Here is a 20,379-nt window from a genome sequence, read left to right as displayed (position 1 = left end):
TTTTAATAGATTCATTTTCAAAGTTTCCATTTGTTCGCATTGTCAAAGACATTACGGCGAAAAGTACAATTGACGAATGTAAAAAAATTTTCTCGGAATTCGGAACTCCTAAAACTATAGTGATGGACAATGGTCGTAGTTTTCGTAGTACAGAGTTTACACAATTTCTTAAAGTAAATGGAATTACGCCAAAGTATACTGCTCCATATCACCCGTCTACAAACGGGCAAGCGGAAAGATTCATACAAGCGATGAAAAATTCATTGCGAAAAATACTAGCAGATCCTGTAAATAAAAATTTGAAACTGGAAGATGCATTACAATTGTTCTTAACACAGTATAGAGTTACATCACATTGTACTACAGGAGCTACTCCGTCCGAGAGAATGTTCGGTAGACAAATATACACGTATTATACTGTATGCGTACCAAATAAAAAAAAAAAACTCGCAAGTACAAACTCAGATAAAAAAATTCGCAAATTTGCGGTGGGGGAAAGTGTGCAATGCCGGAACTACGGCGGAGTCGTCAAGTGGAAGCACGGCAAGATCACCCATCGCCTGGGAAAGTTACACTACAGGATAGCTCTAGATGATGGCCGAATATGGGAGCGGCATGTTGACCAGATCCTTCGATCTGGAGAATATTGGAGTCATCCGGAGGAACCACAAGACGAAGTGGACCCGAATATACCTGAAGCTTACGAAGGCGCAGACTTACCACAAGATAACGCGGAAGAAAACCAAAGAGTACAGCCGGAGCTAGGAGAAGCCCGACAACCACAAGTGGAAGTACCAGCCCGGATTCCAGCAGGATCAAGAGAGCGCCCTGTACGCAATAGAAGACCCCCAGTGAGATATACGGATCTCACATGGACCCGGAAGTAACTCAGAGTTTTCCTTTACGGGGGGAAGTGTTGTGCGAGAGCGTAGTTGGTACAAGCACGCGTACCGATTCCCCTGTAGATAGCGCCAATGTCTAGGCGAGCACACGCAGCACTACGCGAACGAGCGGAACTCGCTCTCTTCTCTCGCAACCGTGGACACGTGCGTATCGTTCTGTACCAGCGGCGTTAATGTAATAAAGCATAGCCATTAGTAATACACGGTCCTCTACGACTAACTCTTTGCAATCCCGCAACCTACACAACATATACCATATACACAAACGGGTCAAAATCAAGGAATCCAGTGGAGAGACCCGAACGGGAAGAATATAACTCCAATACGGAGTGGAATGTGGGTTGCGCGGTTTTCGTTCCGGTATTAAACCAGGGTTACTCGTTTAAATTAAATCCCTATACATCGTCTTTTTCGTGGAGATTTCTGCAATAGATAAGGCAATATAACTAGCTATAAGATCGGGTTGACATTATATTAATATATGCACGGACTCAAAGAGCTCCATGGAAACTCTGGGAATCATGTGAGAAGGGAGAAATTTCAAATCATACATTAAATCACTTAGCCCCACAGTAAAAGATTTGTATAATTTATTGCTGATTCACTCAAAAAGTGGGACTTAAAATTCAATTCACTTAGTGCCCTGTGCATGCAGATATTTTCGGAAACAAAGAAGCAGATAGGATAGGTTGGCTAAAATAGAAACAATTAATGGAACAAGGATAAACAACAAAATCTCACTTAAAGAGCGTATTGACTATTTACGGAGAAATTATTAAAAATTAAATACAATACACTTTAATCAAGTTAGCCCTAATACAGGTAAATATTACATTGGAAATTTCATAGACATTAATCTAAAAACATCACTAAAATTTAAATGTAAGAAGATTACTCTGGAATATTAATTAGAATTATATTCGGTAATGCGTTTACTATTGGAAATCCAGAGTGAGCCTGAGTGATACGCTGGAATGTAGCTGTGGATTGCCTATACAAGATGTAAATCATATATTTAAAAAAAATAAAGAAAACAAAGCCAGATAAAAAGTAGAGAAAAGATCAATTGGAATATCTAAGGTTCTAATTCGACAAAAAATAAACCTGGTACTTTGTCTCCTTCGGAAGCAGAAAACCAAAAACCAACTTAAAGAAAAAGAAGAATAGGAAACAAAAGATCAAGGGAGAAGAGAAGTTAAGTTAATCCACTTCTCAACACTCTGTTAAAGTAAGACAATTATCTGCCTGTACAAAATCAAATATGATTTGGGTCTTTTCATTCCTAATGTTCCTAACTAGATTTATTTTAATTGTAATAAAATAGAACGTATCAGTGACTCTTGTAAAGGAACCCCAAAGTGTCTGCTTTGTAACAAAGCAAGACATGAAAATGATGACCTGTGCAAGGACTCTTCTCTGACGTGTATTAATTGTGGAAGGAGACATTCGATCATTTCGAAGAATTGCCCGGCGGTTACCAAGAATAATGTACAAGTATAAAATGCGGATTTGAGACAACAGATGGTGCAGTGTGTAGTATAAAGATTTGACGTATATAGCATTTTGTTGTACCATCAACAAGAGTCAATGCGCACAAGTAATAAATTGAAAAAATATTATTTTGCAGTGTTCAATATATCAAAATTTGTGCCAAATAAAGAACTTTCGCGGACAATATTAATTTTTTGTTCTTATTTAAAGAAAACTGCTGCTGAATCATACCGATTACTTCGAGAAGCTTATGGTGAACATGCTCCATCGCAAGATACGTGTGAACAATGGTTTCGGCGTTTCACAAGTGGTGATTTTAATGTTGCAAACAAGAAACACGGAAAACTACCAAAAAGATACAAAGATGTAGAATTGTAAGCATTGTTGGACAAAGACAATTCACAAACAAAACAAAAAACAACTCGCAAAGCAATTGAACGTTAGTCAACAAGCTGTTTCCAATCAGCTACAAGAGATGAGAAAGATTCAGAAGGTCGGCAGATGGATACCACATAAGTTGAACGAGAGGCAGATGGAAAGGCAAGAAAACACATGTAAAATTTTGCTTGAACAATACAAAAGAAAGTTGTTTTCGCATCGTATCGTTACTGGAGATAAAAAGTAGATATATTTTGAAAATCTCAAGCGCAAAAAATCATGAGTAGACCCAGGCGCACCATCCACATCAATCACAAGACCGAATCGTTTTGGCAGGAAGACGATGCTCTGTTTTTGGTAAGACTAGAAGGGTGTGGTCTTTGGTATTAACCGTTTTTGGTGAATAAGCCGCATGGACTAACATTTTCCAGCTAAGTGCTTCAAACGTGTTGCGAACCGGTTTTGCCGTATGTGATGGAGCATTGTCATAGAGAAAAATGATCTTGTGTTGCCTTTTTCGATATTCTGGTCGTTTTTCGAGTAGCGAACGATCCAAATCGATCAATTGTTGTTGGTAGCGTTTGGTATTAACCGTTTCACCAGGCTTTAACAGCTCGTATGAGCTGTTCGTAACTTAACTAACGGCAAACAAAACGGACGTAACAATGTTAAATTTAATTTTCAAAACTTTTTATGTTACCTAACAAAGCCAACAGTAGTTTATACGGGCCTTCTAATAACTCATTTTCACCTAATGGATTTAAGCTGCTTGGATCGGACCAAAAGAGACACTCTTATCACCTGAATCCGATCGATCGACTCCAACATAACGGCTAAAAATGCATGGCCATTAAAAGGAATTCTAAAATATTAGTTTTGGTCGTATAGCTTATTGGCATTCTTCTCAACACGAGAGGACTCCACTTCTCATAAATGCTGCAAAACTAAGAAGAGTATCGATTTCTCCTCCTTTGCCGGGCTCGTCAAATCTATCATCCGTCCCTTCTTCTCTTCGAGATTATTGGATGCTAAACGTGCTGTCGCTTATTTAATAGCGCCCAATAGTAAATAGCCGCTAATTATAGGCAAATGTTTACTTTACAGGTAGCGCATCAGAATTATTTTTCATTCCTCAGTTAGGCAAAGTAAGACACTTTAATGGAGCCAATAATGTAAATAAAAATAATACTAACGCTAATATCTCGCAATTTTGTTCTTTTTTTTAATTAATATCCTCTCTCTTTCTTTTATAATGGTAATTTTAATAGCTTAACCGATACATTCATGAAACACTACTCTATATAGACATTCCTGCAACCTCCATTTTGAACCTTGTAACTCTCAAAACAGACATGAATCATTGCCGCATAATAATAGAAGTGATACTATTCTCCAAAGATTCCAATAGTTACATTTAATCATAACTCTGATTTCAAGCAGAGCTCTGTCTACTATGAAAATATCACAATGAAATTGTAGAGGTATTCAAAGCAAATCTCCATTTTACAATTTGTCGCAAAAAACATTGACATATTTTGCATTCAAAAACTCTGCTACATAAAAATTCAACTTTTTACCTAAAAGTACCTTTTAAAACAATAAAATAAATATTGTATACTCTAGCAAAAGCAATTATATATTTCATTATTAAAAATAATATTTATTTCTCCAAAGTCGATTTAAGCTCTTTTGCTCACTTCTTAATTGAAATCCTAGGCATAGAATTCAAAAAGGGCTAAAATTCTTTATTATTGATTAATCCATATAGACGTCGGAGTCAAAATGCCCCGTCCAAAACTTTTTCGATAAATCTTTGCTCAACTTACAAGGGGAGTTCTCAAGATACATATCACCAATTTTAAGAAAACTTTATAGATGTGTAGTATTCACTCACATCTTTACAGTAAGCCGTTTGTTGCAAAACTTTGGTATTTTCGAGAAAATAACGATTAAATATTTCCAGCATCTATTAATACCATTATAGAAGAATCATTGTCGATTAAGCGACGTAGAGTAGGGCGTTAGGACGTCGACTAGTACGCTTGAGGTCTCAAGTTCGATCCCAGCGGCTAACTTTTTTTTTAAATCTTATATTTTTAAATTGTTATGTATAATTTTTAAAATCCTTTTAATTATTTAAGATAAAATGTTATTTAAAAAAATCAAAGAATATAAAAATGCTCTTTATTATTAATTAAATTAAAATTTTTCATGAATACAAAAAAATATATATTTGCAATAAAAATTTACAAAAAAAACTGTAAAAGTCATTGTAAATTTTTATTGTAAATATATTTGTTTTTATTTTTTTAAACCTTTAATTTTTATGTTTTAATTTTAAGCAAGAAGCTTAAACAAACACCGTAAAGTTTGAACAAAAAAAAGACAATAACAAAACCGTTTTACTCGGAGACCGTTGTAGGTATAACAATTTATTGAAACATTTATTTTGACGTTTTTAAAACAATCATTGTAAATTTTTATTGCAAATATATTTTTTTGTAATAAAAAATTTTAATTTAATTAATAATTGTTGATGTAAAATCAGGAATAGGAGGCGATATAATTGATGAAGAATACGAGACACTAATTGAATTTATTGCAATGAGACAAATGCGTTCAATGTTACACAATAAGGCGTACAGCACAAACACACAGAGAGAATATGGCGGAAAAGTGTAGAGCCATGAGCCCGCGCATACAAGAGTGGAAATTACGACAATGGGGAAATACGCGTGGAGATCTTTTGGAGATCGTATTAGCACTAACAATAATAAAAAATATTTTTATATTCCTTGATTTTTTTAATAAATTTTACATTAAATAATTAAAAGGGTTTTAAAAATTATATATAACAATTTAAAAATATAAAATTTAAAAAAAAGAGTCAGCTGCTGGGATCGAACCTGGGATTCCAAGCGTACTAGTCAACGTCCTACTCTACGCTTAATCGACAATCGTTCTTCTGTAAGGATACTAATAAATGCTGGAAATATTTAATCGTCATTTTCTCGAGAATGCTTAAGTTTCGCAACAAACGGCTTTATTACTGTAAAAGTGTGAATGAATACTACACACCCATAAAGTTTTATTAAAATCGGTGATATGCATCTCGAGAACTTCCCTTGTTAGATATATTTATGCTTTGATACTTTGATACTACTAGAGATTTTAACTGTCACTATCATTATTCGTATAATAATTCGGAAGACACAAGTAGAAAGCTGAAGAAAACACTAAATACTTTCAATTGTATTAAATGACAGATACCCACTCTGAACACACCCGCGAGATCTAAATTCATTATTGACATAGTTCCAACCACAGCTAATCTATTTTCCTCGTACATTTCTAAGATCTGCCCAAATGCCTGGAAAAGGTTATCACTATCCAATAATCACTCTTATAAAAGCAGTAAAATAAAAGACTCTTTCACTTACAAATAGTGTCCATTAATTAAGGATGCTTTCATTTAATTTGCTACTTCGCGATTAATCTTCAATACCACGCTTTCTGTCGTCTACACTTCTCGCTCCCGTTGTCTTCCTCAGCCCCGCTGCTGGATCGGTGGATCAAGGAGCTAGGAGCGATTGGCGGGACGGGGGAGCGGAGCATTGCGGCTTTTCGCGTATTTCAGGGCTCATACCGGCTAAGGGAGTCAAAAAAAATGGGAAAAGTGAGTTTAATGACAAAAAAAATAAGTAAAAAAAAAGTAAGTAGAAAAGTGAAAGAAATTAAGAGAAGAACAAAGAAAGGATAGAGTGTAATTAAAATTCATACTTAATAAAATCTACGTATTTATCAAAACATTTTTATTTAATAATAAAAATTCTATGTAATAATTTACTTAAGTTTATAAAACAGAAACATAATTTTTTTATATTTATCACGTCTGATTTCTGGAAATAACTTATATAACAAATAAAATTGTATCTTTTCATATTGATAATAATATTGATAAATAAGTATTTATAAAAACAAAAATATAATTTTATTACAAAATATTTATCACAATTGATATCTGATCGTTGGAATTTACTTATCATTTAAATAACAAATAAAATCTATATATCTTTTAATGCTAGTAATAATATTGAATGTAGTAATCAGTATAATTAAAGATAAACTTAACAATACAAAATATAAAAATGAACAATTGAAAATAATGAAAGCATTTATTAATAATATTTTATATAATAAAATTAGTATTAATTATGATTGAATATTTATAAAAAAGACTTTCTTTTCAATCCTTAAAGAAATTTCGTTTTTTGTTTTTATTTTTTGCTTTTCTTCTCTTAAGTTTTTTGCAACCTAACAAACTTTGAGCTATTTTTACACCGTTCATATCTCCCTTTTCGACAGCTAATTTTAATCTATTATTCGCTTCAACAAACATTTCATCGGCAATTTTTCGTTGGCTCTTTTCTTGTATTTTAGCTTCTTTAAATTCCTCTTCTAGTACCTTAAACTTTTTTTCAATTTTTCCATCTCCTCTTCTAATTCTCTCTTCCTTTTTATACTAGCTTCTTCAATGAGTTATCTATTTCGTTCAGCTTCTTTCTTTTTTTTCTTCTTTACAAAAAATCATATATTTCTGTTTTGACGATTCTGCGGCAATAATTAACTCCTTACTAAAAGAAACCAGTTGAGGTTTGTTTCTTTTCATCGCATCCTTAATATTAAGTCTAGCATTCAGCATTTTTAAAAACATCAATGCTTTTTCTTCTGTCAGAATACAACCAAATTCCGAAAAACCTCTCTCAATGGCTGCACTGCCATGCGAAAAAGAAAGAACATGTCCGAAATATTTTCGAAATGTTGCAATCACTATTTTAGACTTTACTCCAGAACTTAGAGTTTAAAGAACACTATCAGCGCCACCTAAAGTTCATAAATAGCAATACCAAAAAAACAAAATATCTTAATTGCAATGCTCCTTTGCATTTACACCTTAGGCATTAATTAATACAAAGCAAAAGCATCAAAAACATTTTTTTAAAAATTAATATTTATATAAGTAAAATTATTATTAAAAATTACTTTTGTTTAATAAAAACTTATTTCTTGGAATGTTAAAAAGGTAAAAAAAGTGAATTTTGATAGAGAAAGTGAGTAAAAAGTGAGTTTTGATAAAAAAGTAAATAAAAGTGAGAAAAGTAAGCAAGTATGAGTCCTGGTATTTCGTTGGCCGTTGCTCGCTCTCTCGTTTGAGGACCGAGTAACGGAAAGCACGCAACTCGTGACAGTAATTCGAATCCGAAAATGTCAATATTCTTGTATATCGAGTAGAGCAATTAAAGTATTTGTAACGGCGCAAGAAATCGCTGATGCTTGTGATTGTTAATAAAATGAAGTGTGACAACTATAAAAATAGTTTTATCTCTCAAAGATACCCCCATAACAATGCGGAAGTGCTCTAGTCTGGAGCAGTGCTTCTGATCGAGACAATAAGCAGACAACTCGGCAGACAAATAGCTTATTAATAACATGGACTTAAAAATATTTAATAATTTTTGTGAAAAAAATCATGTTTTAATTAACTGGATGCAATGCAATCGAAATGCAACTCCTTCCTCAATAAAATACAGAAATAAATATTTACTTTCATTTCAGTTAAAAAAAAATTCTGGACCATCAATCCTAAACAATTCCATGTTAATCTCTCCTGGTGAAATGACTTATGCCAGGAAATGCTAGCTAAAAGAAGAGAGGCCAATAAGGCATACAAAAGATCTCTTCGCGGAAAATTATAATAGATACATGAAGATTTGTAATAAACTTCTGAGGAAAAAAAAGAGATTGAAAGAAATTATGCAATTCATTTCATCATAAAACTCCCACTGCAAAAATTTGGTCTTTTATCAAGGCCTATAAAAAAAAAGAAGTCTTAATCTAATCTCAGCTCGATTTAAAGAACATATCAAATCTCAAAAATCCGCCATCGAGAAACTTTATCTTCCTTCCCATCTGCATATTCTAAAACCCTCGGCCACCTCTGCCATTCCCACATTAAACAACCATTGTTCAATCATTGCTCCAATCCCCGTAAGAAAGGGTATAACAAAATAAAAAGTGATTTTGGGCCCCGCGCTTAATCAATCGTTATATAGGGCAAAATCCACCAAGATAAAAGAACTTTTTGTGCCAAGTTTTATTTCAAAAGACCCCCACAATTTCGAGATACCGCAAAAAATGTGATTTTTCATTAATATTTTTTTTCTCCGTTAAATCTAAATTAATCTTTACAAAAAATTCATGGTTATAAAGGATATTCATAAACATAAACTTTAATTTTTTTTGTCGTTTTGTGCTAAAAATTCTGTTTTTAAATAAATCTAGAATTCTTAAAATCGCATTATCTTTTGATCTAAAATAGTGACCATTTTTTTAAAAATTCAGTGAATGAGTCATATGACATTATATTCAAGATTTCTTTTAGATTTTTCAATTTGATGGAACGTGTCAAAAAAAATAAAAACCGATTTTTTAAATTATTTTTTGGTCTTAACCCTTAAACACGTAAGTAGATCTGAGAGACCCCATATGAAGTTTCAAACACTTGCTGTGTGAAGACGGAATGAGATAGAAGGTTCGGACCAAAACGTAAAAAAAGTTTGAAATCTCCTCTTTCGATTGATATGGTTGATCAACTTCTTTGGTCAACTAGAATTCGAACGGCACGGCAGCAAAGTTTTGTTAGGGTCAATGCAAAAAATATCACCTCAGCTGACTGAGTATTACTAACTCTTATTCAATAGCTGTTATATCCAAAAGTAACGGCGCGCAGTTTAGTTGAGTCTGAGAAAGTATATAAAATCACATGAATACATAAAAGCACTAAGATCCAGCTATGACAGAAGAAAGTCTTCTTGTTTAGATTTCTTTTTATTTTTATTTCAAAAATTTTTTTTTAAATTACCTCTTTTTAATATTTCAAAATAGGTACCCCACTTAAGTGCTTCGCCAACAAATCTAACTTACAAGGAGTAGGCAAGAACAGTAAAATGCCAAATGAGATGAGTCATAACTCATTCGAAAAGGGGGAACAAGTTATTATTATATAAATATTAACAGTATAAAAAGGTTAGCGTGAATGGACCTTACTTTTTAAGAAAATCGCAATTAAAGTTTAACATTGGGACATTTGTACGTTAAGTACTAGACTCTTAAACCAGCATCCAAGTTAGCGTCGTGGCAGAGAAGACTAGATGCTAGCGTAAGTAATTTCCCTCCGCGGCGGACCGAGTTCAAATCTCCAAAGCATATATATATTTTTTTTTTTAAGTCTTTTGCTATTATATTTTACAATTACATTATTTTTATTATTTTTTAAATTAATCTTGACGCGGTTAAAGATGTACAACGAAATTTTCCGAAATGACAAAAATAAGCCAATGTGTTTACAAATTATACCGTATAAAGGAATTCCGATCTGTCAGCCTTATTTATGTTTTAAATGTTTTTACCTCGATTTTCACCCACAATATTGTACAGCAATGTGCGAGTTTTATAACAAATAATTTTATTAATGTATAAATAATTTTAATCATAAGACAGTCATAGTAATTTTAACTTATTAATTTATTATTTCAATTGTTTTAACTTACGCACATGGATATCATTATATTTATTATTTATTTTTTATTATTTATTTATTTATTTACTTTCATACGTTTATTTCTGTAATTCGCGATAATACTCGAGATATCAACATGAAAAATATTAGACATATTAATATAGTTATCTAATAATTTATTGAAATGTACTAGTTTTTAATAAGTTCACTGATGAAAGCTCTGTGTAGCATGAAATATGTTCGACAAATTGGATGTTTTTCAAAGTGTATCATTTACTCATTACTAATTTATTATGGTCTTATAACTTATAATATTGTAGAAACTCTTAAAGTGTATTATTTTTCGAAATAGATCTGTTCGTTAAGGCCTCTTGTAAATAATTTTATTATAATAAATAATTTATAAAATATCTGTATTAATTTTTAATTAATACAAATTTTATTATTATATGTAATTACATTATTAATTAATTTAAAAAATAATAAAAATAATGTAATTGTAAAATATAATAGCAAAAGACTTAAAAAAAAATGATACTTCGGAGATTCGAACCCGGTCCGCCGCGGAGGGAAATTAGTAACGCTAGCATCTAGCCTTCTCAGCCACGACGCTATCTTGGATAGTGATTTAAGATTATATTACTTAACGTATAAATGTCCTGATGTTAAACTTTAATTGCGATTTTCTTAAAAAGTAAGGCCCATTCACGCTAACCCTTTTACACTATTAATATACTTGTCCTTCCCTTTCGAATGAGCTATGACTCATCTTATTTGGCATTTTACAGTTCTTGCCTACTCCTTGTTAGTGACACAATATCTTAATGCTCTAGCAATAGAGAAGTTGCCAGATCACAAAATAAAAATCGTTCATAATTTTCAATCGATTCATCCAGTTAAGATATTCTCACAATCTTCAGCAGCACAATTCCTTCAGGATTTATACTAAACTAGCTGGCTATCATATGCAAATCATCTATATTGACATTAAACTAACTTGACTTAGGAAAGACGGCTCAAAGAAATACATCTAGTAAATTTTCTACAAACTTCAAACAAAGGACCCTAAAAGAATCTCAATTGAGATTTGCATGAATGGTTTTAAATTTTAAAATAATAACAAGGTTGATATTCACTTTCTGCATCTCAACGCCTTTATCACTATTGGAATATATGGTACATTTATATTGTACAATAACAAGTTCAGCATTTGTTTGCATGGCATGGAAGTGTACAATGCGCAAGAGAGAATGTGTAGTGAATACACACATGTATGCCTCCCGTATCAAGTAGGTATATGAGCGTCGTGAGAAAGGGAGAGCGTTTGAGAAGGAAACGTGGTGTGTGAAGAACTTACTTCTATTCGAGGCTTTGGAGCGAGCGGCTCGCATAGCTAACTAAGATGTTTTGTAAGACTTTAATAAATCACATTTAATCATTTAAGTCCTCTCTTTCTAATCACTCCAAGTAACAACAAATCTCAACAATCACTCACAAATCACCTTCGGAAACCTTAATCTTATCAGCGGAGGCTTACCTGATCCAAATTGAACTTACCTTAGATTACAACTGTGAGGGATACACCACAATTTTTTTTACTCGTTGAGCGTGTTGCAAGCAATAGATAGCAATTATACTATGGATAACATCAATTACCTAACTCTCATCAAATAGAAACTTTGCAAGAAACATCTACAGAATATTAACATTTCTTTCGTCTGGATTCCAGCTTACTTCTGTATCAAGGACAACAAGCTTGCAAACGAAGCTGACGAAGAAGGCCGTCAAGGGACATAAACCTTCTTTTGAAATTATATTCACAGACTTCTATAATCAAATTAAAGAGTTTAAAGACCGCGCGTTTACGAGTTACTTGATAAACGCTGCGTTATATAAACTTTTTCACATGCAAAATAAATCGCTAATAGAAAACCTAGTTCCATAAAAAGGCTCTCAACAAAAAACAAATCCGTCTTTGTGACTAAGAAGTGATCACTACAACTTGGATTTTAGTTTTTTCAGGAAAAAATATGTGTACTTCTCCAGTATGTCACGATAGATTTTAGAAACAAGATATTAATCATATCATCTTCAATTGTTATCCTTTAACATAAAATATATCTGACAAACTTAGAAATCATATAAATTTTCTCTTCATCCTACTGATAATCCTACTTTCATGAAAGATTCCTAAACCCAAAACTTGTTCGCCTCCTATTTGCTTACTTAAAGTCAGCAATCTCAATCATTTAAATCCTCCTGCCTCACAAGCACTCACGACCGAGAGTTCGCGCCCTGTACGCGATTCAAGGGTCTTTACTAGTGATTTGCACACAACTTCGTTATTATTCCCTTGATGTTTATGTGTAACCATATGTGTAACATCTTTCTGAAGTTCTTAGGAACGGACACCAATCAAACAATACAAAGAAGTCGCGACATTTCCGCTCATAGAGTACGGAGAGAAAAAAAAATACTGTTGCGTGCCCACTCTTTGGAAGTGGTTATTATCGATTCGCACGAGGCGATCGATGAGCGCGACAAGAGAAGATCATTCCCTGTCAACGGTTGTTGTAACGCGACGCGGAACTGTGAACGGACGTTCGGTTTTGGTTTTGCAATCTGTTAGATTATTAAGAGAGCTATTAATAAAGTTCGGAGTTGTTTCTGCTAAAGAGTGTCAAGTCATTTTGCGTTACGCATTCGTAAGCTTGTTTCGTCAAGCATAACAATACTTTTCTTACACAATTCCTACCCAAGCTATTGATTGAGACTACTCAGAACTTGATCAATTCAGCCGTTACTAAGATTCTATAATCTCTGGTGCTCAAAAATCACCGGTTTGCGTAAAAATGCGAATTCATCACGCTACGCGTTACCTTAGTGCGAGACATTACCATGTCTCTTGATCAGGAGGCGTGGTCGCGACTCGACGCCAAGTCAATGCGTTAGCGAACCGCCTCACATTAAAGTGAAGTATCGCTTATCTTAAAGAAACATCAGAAACAAAACATCTTTTTTAAAATTCTTAGATTCTTAAGTTCAGACCTGTGATTAGAGGTTTCACAAATCGTAATAAATACTACACATATCTATAGGATATGCAGCAGTAACGCACATTACAGATCAAGATATTATAAAATATAATAATGTCTTTCACAAATATTTTACCACATGTGTTGTCTACAACACGATTGACAAGCGACGAAGATTCCGATACAAAACCATTTATTTTTAAAACCTTATTTTGAATAACATAATCTTATCAAATTATATGCAGAAAAAATATATAAGTATAAGTAGCAATGATTTTCTTGCTAATTCTTGCGATATCTTACTTAACAGATTTTTTGTAATAATTATGAAAGCGCATTAGATCTTGTCTTTGATCGACAATTTCTTCTATATTTCCAATATTTCTTCAAAATAAGCAATATATCATTCAACTTCTTATGAATGCTACAATGACAACAAATTCATATATGCTAAAATATATACATATTTGCTAAATATAACAAAATTTAACTTACCCAAGTCCATAATAATAGGTGTCCCGTCGTCACTAAGCAATATATTTGCAGTTTTTAAATCTCTGTGAGCAAGTGGTTCTGGTTTAGACTCGTGAAATGCCTTTACACCTTCACAGATCTGTAAAAATATGCTAAGAATGTCCATAGAACTCATGTAATCACAATTCCTTGTTCGTCGTTCTAAATCATTTGCTAAAGTTCCTTTCTAAAATTACAATATCAATTTGTTTATAAAGAAATATATTATACTTAAAATGTATATTTTTATTACAAACTATTATTAACTTACTTGATAATATGGTAAAACAATCAACATTTCGCTCGTTGTATTAACAATTGGATCCGCCATGCCTTCGTAACTCGAATCTATACATTCTATAACATTTGGATGCTTAATTAATTTATAATACTCAACTTCTTTCATCGCTAATTGCTGGTCTTCTGATCCATGACAAATAATTTTTTTAATGGCATACTTTCTGTGTGTGATAACATCCTCAACCAAATGTACTGTGCTAAATCCACTAAAAATATTATGTAAAATTCATTTATAATGTCAATTATAATGTCTTAGACTTCTAAAAAGATATCATACTTAAAAAAGTAATGCAATGCTATAAATAGAAAATTGCTAACGCTAATATAACTACCTCTTAAAGTATAACTAGAGATAAAAAAAAATAGGTATTTTTAAATTTGCAGAAACAATGTAAAAAAACTAGTTTTTTACAGTAAGACTGTATTTTTACTCAAATTTAAAAAAAAACAGAATTTTTCTTAAAATAGAAAACTTTTCAACCAATAATGTGAAAACACAATATAAACGAAGTGTCTTAATGGTCATAGCTAGATCTTAGTACTGATATATTTATTGTGTAATTTATATACCTTTTCAAGTTCAACAAACTGTGCATCAAATAGATTTTTCAGCCATAACACAATTCTACGTTTTTTCGCAACAAATTCTTCAATTTTTTAGGGGTTCTCACATTCAGATGCGAGTTCAGTACCATTTAATTTTAATTAATTTTCAATTTAATAAACGTGATATTACTCAACTTGCTCTTCTTCAACTTAGAATTGTGTTATAACCAAAGAATCTATTCAATGTGCAGTTCGTTAAACTTGAAAAGATATATAAAATCACACAATAAATATCATATATAAATTTGAAAAGATATATAAAATCACACAATAAACATCTAGCTTATTATAAGCACAATAATCATTAAAACACATTGTTTATATAGAATTTTTCTTGATATTTATTGTTAAAACATTTGATACATTGTTTCAATATTATTTAATGTTTTTATGCTCCCAATAATTAAATAAACATAAAAAAATATATTTGTTAAAATAACATAAGCTTTGAATTTATTTCCTGCTTCTCACTGATAATAATCTAAAGTATCCATCTTCATTTAATCATTGTATTTTATTTCAATTGTTTACACTTATCTTTATACAAAGATCTTTTTAAATGTCAAAATATAAAATATATATATTGAAGTAAACAGCTTTTCAAGGCCAGATAAAAAACTGTTTTTTACTCAAAGTTCCAAATTTTTTTCATCACTGGTTATTTTCATCTCTAATAATAACCTCGTATTCTTAGAAATTAAACATTGCACTATATTAATATTGATAAAAACATAATCTAAAATAATTTAAAAAAATAAAAACCCATAGTTTACATATTCATAGATTTTTATACAGTGGTGTGCAAAAGTTTTTGGCTAGTTACATTTTGTACTCTAATTTATTAAAAAACAGCCTAATAAAATTTTCATAATTATCAGGTATGAGTATAAAATATAGGTAATAAAATAATATAGTAAAACAATAATTATAAAAATTTTATTAGACCGTTTTTAATTAGAGTACAAAATGTCACTGGCTGAAAACTTTTGCACACCACTGTATATATAATATCTTGAATTTTTCAAATGTAAGAATAAATAATTTAACTTAACAATAATATACCTAAGGCTCAGTTTGAAATATTCAAATAACAAGTTACATAGGCTAAAAAGAATGGATATTGGTGTCAAATGTGTAATAACAATAGTAAGAACTATTCACATTTGGGTTAGCAGAATTATTATATAAACATACATCTCAACCTTTTTGCTAATGTTCTTCAGTGATCCAATCAGATGACATGAAAAGCAAGTACATCATATAAAATTACAATTCAGATTGAAGTCCAGCCATCTTATTTTTCAGGCTGGAAAATTTTGGCTAGAACCATTTATTCCTGATGTATCTTGTTGAGAAAGATCGTACTTAAATAATTGGGTCTAAAAAAATAAGAAACGCAAGCTTTAAAATAAAGTCTAGACTTCAATCTGAATTATAACTTTTTATATGATATGATAGCTTTGTATGTCATCTGATTGAAACACTAAGACCATTAATAAAACGGTAGAAACATATGTTTGTATAATACAGTCTTATCGAAACAAATAGTAAACAGTTATTATTATATTATTACACATTTGACACCAACAACTGCTGCAGCTCTGTAGCCCATGTAATTTATTATTTAAATAATTTTACAGTATTAAGCTCAAGGAATTAAATTAAAGCCAATGCCAATATAAAACCAACACTAGTTATTTGTTAGTAATATATAACTTTATTATTCAATAAAAAGAATAAAATTTGATTTTTTTGCTTGCATAGATCAATGTCTCATAAAATTTTAAATCAAAGTAGTCTATACGATGTCACAATACGATGTCACGATATACAAGGATTAAAATGCAAGTTTATGCGGCCTCCTTTTATAACATTGACTCTTAACTGCTCTGCTTTTTCTCATTTCATTATGTATAATATAAGTCACCCTTTTTGGAATCTCATTTCTAAATAAATTTTTATTTAGAAATGAGATTCCAAAGGGATAAATAATCTTTATTTTTTCTTATGTTAAAATAATAATAATAATCACAAAATATAAAAGTATTATAAAATTACTAATAAAACACTTTTTAGTTTGTATTTATGGTTTCAAAATTTTATTTTTGGTTTTTATTTAAGAAATATAGCCCAAAAACAAAATAGTAGTAAGGTTAGTATTAATTCTTCTAATAATTTTTATAATAACATGCTATATTTTTTTTTTGCTTAAAGAAAATCTCATTTTCCTTGTCTAATAGATTTAAATTGTTTAAAAATAATTCTTATACATATTATACTACTATACACGAGGTTACATTATAATGTAACAAACTGTATGATTAATATACTCTTAATTTAAAAAATTGTTTAATAAACTTGCCCGTCTCCGAGATGTTCACAGACTTTATATTTTCTCGAGTTTACCATAATGATCTCTTTAGCACATAAACAACCCATTCTTAAAATTAAATTTAAACCTAAGCTATTCATTTTAGTTGTATACTATTATTATTATTGTAATAAAAAGGCATCATCTCATTGTCACAGAACATATACAAAGAGAAATGTCAAGTCCGTCTTGAAAGAAAGGGAAACAGGGGACTACCACGATCCTACTGGGGTGGCATGTGTACTACATACTGAATTGTTCTCATGTGGTAACTTACAAGCATGGAGGTAAGAAATAACAAAAATACCCAGATAACATTTCATGCGATCTCATATAGACCTAGTTTACACCGAACACTTGACACGCATACTAACAAGTAACTTTCTATTAAATTATTTTAATTTCGACAATACGTGTAAATGTATACGTGATATCTATATTTAATTAATTATCTTGATTCATATTGTACCAGCTTAATATAGTACATTCATTAAATTTATTACCAAAATTAAGATTATAGGCTTGTTTTCTGTTCCTGCACTAGACTGCACTGGAACGTTCCTTCTTGCTTTCGCTAACTTTGAAACATCTATCTATTTCATTTTAAGTGTACACTTATTTAGAGAGTTCAGGAACAGAAAACAAACGGAATGACCTTGTTTACACCGAGCACTTGATACGCGTACTAACTAGTAATTTTCTATTAAATTATCTTAATTTCGGCAATAAATTTAAAAAATAGTATATTAAGTTGGTACAATATGAATCAAGATAATTAAATATATGTATTATGTATACACGCATTGTCGACAGTTATAGCGTTTTTTATTGGGAAAACTAGTGCGCACTGAGTGTGCACTTGCCGCTGGCAATTGGACGTTTCGGTTTGCGCGATGACGGTGCCAACGGAAATGCCCAATTACCTGTAGCAAGTGCACTTTCAGTGCGCACTAGTTTTTCCAATAAAAAACGCTACAAGATAAATTAATAGAAAGTTACGAGTTAGTACGCGTATCAAGTGCTCGGTGTAAACTAGGCCAATTGAATAAAAAGTTACTAAATATTACGCGTATCAAGTATTCGGTGTAAACAAAGCCGGTATTCATAGGCCTAGTTTACACCGAGCACTTGATACGCGTACTAACTCGTAACTTTCTATTAATTTATCTTACTTTCGACAATGCGTGTATACATAATACATATATTTAATTATCTCCGATTCATATTGTACCAACTTAATATACTATTTTTCAAATTTATTTCCGAAATTAAGATAATTTAATAGAAAATTACTAGTTAGTACGCGTATCAAGTGCTCGGTGTAAACTAGGACATATAGTCCTCACGCATGATTATCACATCATGAGTGCACCATCATATTGACTTTGTTTACACCGAATACTTGATACGCGTAATATTTAGTAACTTTCTATTTAATTATCTTAATTTCGGTAATAAATTTAATGAATAGTATATTAAGCTGGTACAATATATATGAATCAAGATAATTAATTAAATATAGATATCACGTATACATTTACACGTATTGTCAAAATTAAAACAATTTAATAGAAAGTTACTTGTTAGTATGCGTGTCAAGTGTTCGGTGTAAACTAGGTAATTGTCATCACACGTGATAAAGCACGCATGTGCGAGGCATTATGCTATCACGCCTGATGGAGGCACATACGTGCGAGGCATTATGCTATCACGCGTGATGGAGGCACACGTGCGAAGCATTATGCTATCACGCGTGATAAAGGCACACATGTATGGAGGTATTGGAAGCAATAAATTAAAGGCAAAAGTTTTGAGAAAAATCATACTTATTTGTGAGCATTTAAGATAATTATCACAAAGTATAAAAACAAATAGAGGAATATTTCTTAAAAATTAAAAAAAATTTTTTTTAATTTTTTCACTTTATTATTTTTTTATTGTATTATTTAAATAATTCTTGATATTTCAAATTACATAAAAATTTAAAATGTGTATAATTATTTAATTATCGTTAAGTTTTCCTTGATTTGAAAAGTTGATCAATCGATGTCGTTTTAACCTAAATTGTCATATCACGTACGCCATAAGCCTATTATCATTATCATTCAAAACAAATTCGCACAATTATTATATCTGTATAGAAACAATTTAAACAGAATAAATCAGAAATCGCATTACAATGGTGACGTCGGTGACACGTCTCTGATTGGATACGTTCAGCAAACTCAACTCACTCATAGAGTCCTATATAAAGAGAGAAGCGACATTGATGTCCGAAGCTCTGATTGGTAATCTTATTGATACTTGATTGGTAAACGAGCAGCCATATTGTGACCACAGCTGTTTGCAGAATGATACGAATGGTGTTTGATGACGTTCGAGCGGTCCCAAAATGGCGGTGAAGGACTCAATTGGATATTGAAGATTGTGGTGGGGGTTCAATGTCGCTCCTCTCTTTATATAGGACTCTACTCACTCATAGCGTTTTTCATTGGGAAAATTAGTGCGCACTGAGTGTGCACTCACCGCTGGCAATTGGACGTTTCCGTTCGCGCGATGACGATGCCAACAGAAACGCCCAATTACCTGCAGCAAGTGCACATTCAGTGCGCACTAGTTTTCCCAATGAAAAACGCTATCAGTGAGTGCTCGCTGGTGTATTCTTCTAGATCTAAAAGTCTAATTGGATGATCTAGAAGAAATACCTTTTTCAGTTCTTTTTCTGCTTCAAAGTATTCTTTGATTGGACAATTTTAAAAATTTATTGTTTTGATTGGTTAATCAAACGCTTCGAAGCATTTGTAGTGTCAAGAGCAGTCAAGTGCACCGCAGATAGTTCGACAAGTGTTTCAATAAATGCAGCGTGGATTTTTGTGGAAAAATATTATAAACTGCAATTTGGATAGTGCTTTTCGCAGACATCTTAAGATTACATGTAATTAAGGATAACCCACACAACACATGGACGTCCACGGACGTCCAATACATGTCCACAAAAGTCCTTGTAATGTCCTAGTATCTCGTACGACCATAGGACGTTCCAAAGACGTCCGAAGGACATCCTGGTTTATCATAGCTGCAGTATGACGTTTGTAGGATATTCGCAGGACATATTTAGGATGATTCGTAATATTTAACATATTATGTATACATACATAATAAATATGCATTCAAAAATTGCGTTGTTCTTTATATTAAATAAGA

The 20,379-nt window shown here is 31.7% G+C and overlaps 1 protein-coding gene across 3 annotated transcripts in view; it reads right to left on the bottom strand.

Moving 5' to 3' along the window:
- The window catches only part of LOC105207843 (serine/threonine-protein kinase 16), a 113,140-nt gene extending 95,758 nt beyond the window's left edge, over positions 1-17,382 (bottom strand). For 2 of the 3 annotated variants that reach the window (XM_039451135.1, XM_039451132.1), the window contains exons 1-3: positions 17,167-17,304; positions 14,170-14,404; positions 13,881-14,085 (exon numbers count right to left, since the gene is read on the bottom strand). In XM_039451135.1, the coding sequence (XP_039307069.1) occupies positions 13,881-14,085; positions 14,170-14,404; positions 17,167-17,276 (550 nt within the window). In that variant the 5' untranslated portion in view covers positions 17,277-17,304. Of the gene's footprint in view, positions 1-13,880; positions 14,086-14,169; positions 14,405-17,166 lie in introns of all 3 variants that reach the window. The other variant, XM_039451134.1, reaches the window with a different exon arrangement.
- Positions 17,383-20,379: the final 2,997 nt, after the last annotated feature.

The sequence above is a fragment of the Solenopsis invicta genome, chromosome 6 (genome assembly GCF_016802725.1).
Source record: "Solenopsis invicta isolate M01_SB chromosome 6, UNIL_Sinv_3.0, whole genome shotgun sequence".
In the NCBI taxonomy this organism is placed as follows: domain Eukaryota; kingdom Metazoa; phylum Arthropoda; class Insecta; order Hymenoptera; family Formicidae; genus Solenopsis; species Solenopsis invicta.
Note: the sequence above shows the minus strand (reverse complement) of the source record. Positions and strands in the feature narration are given on the sequence as shown.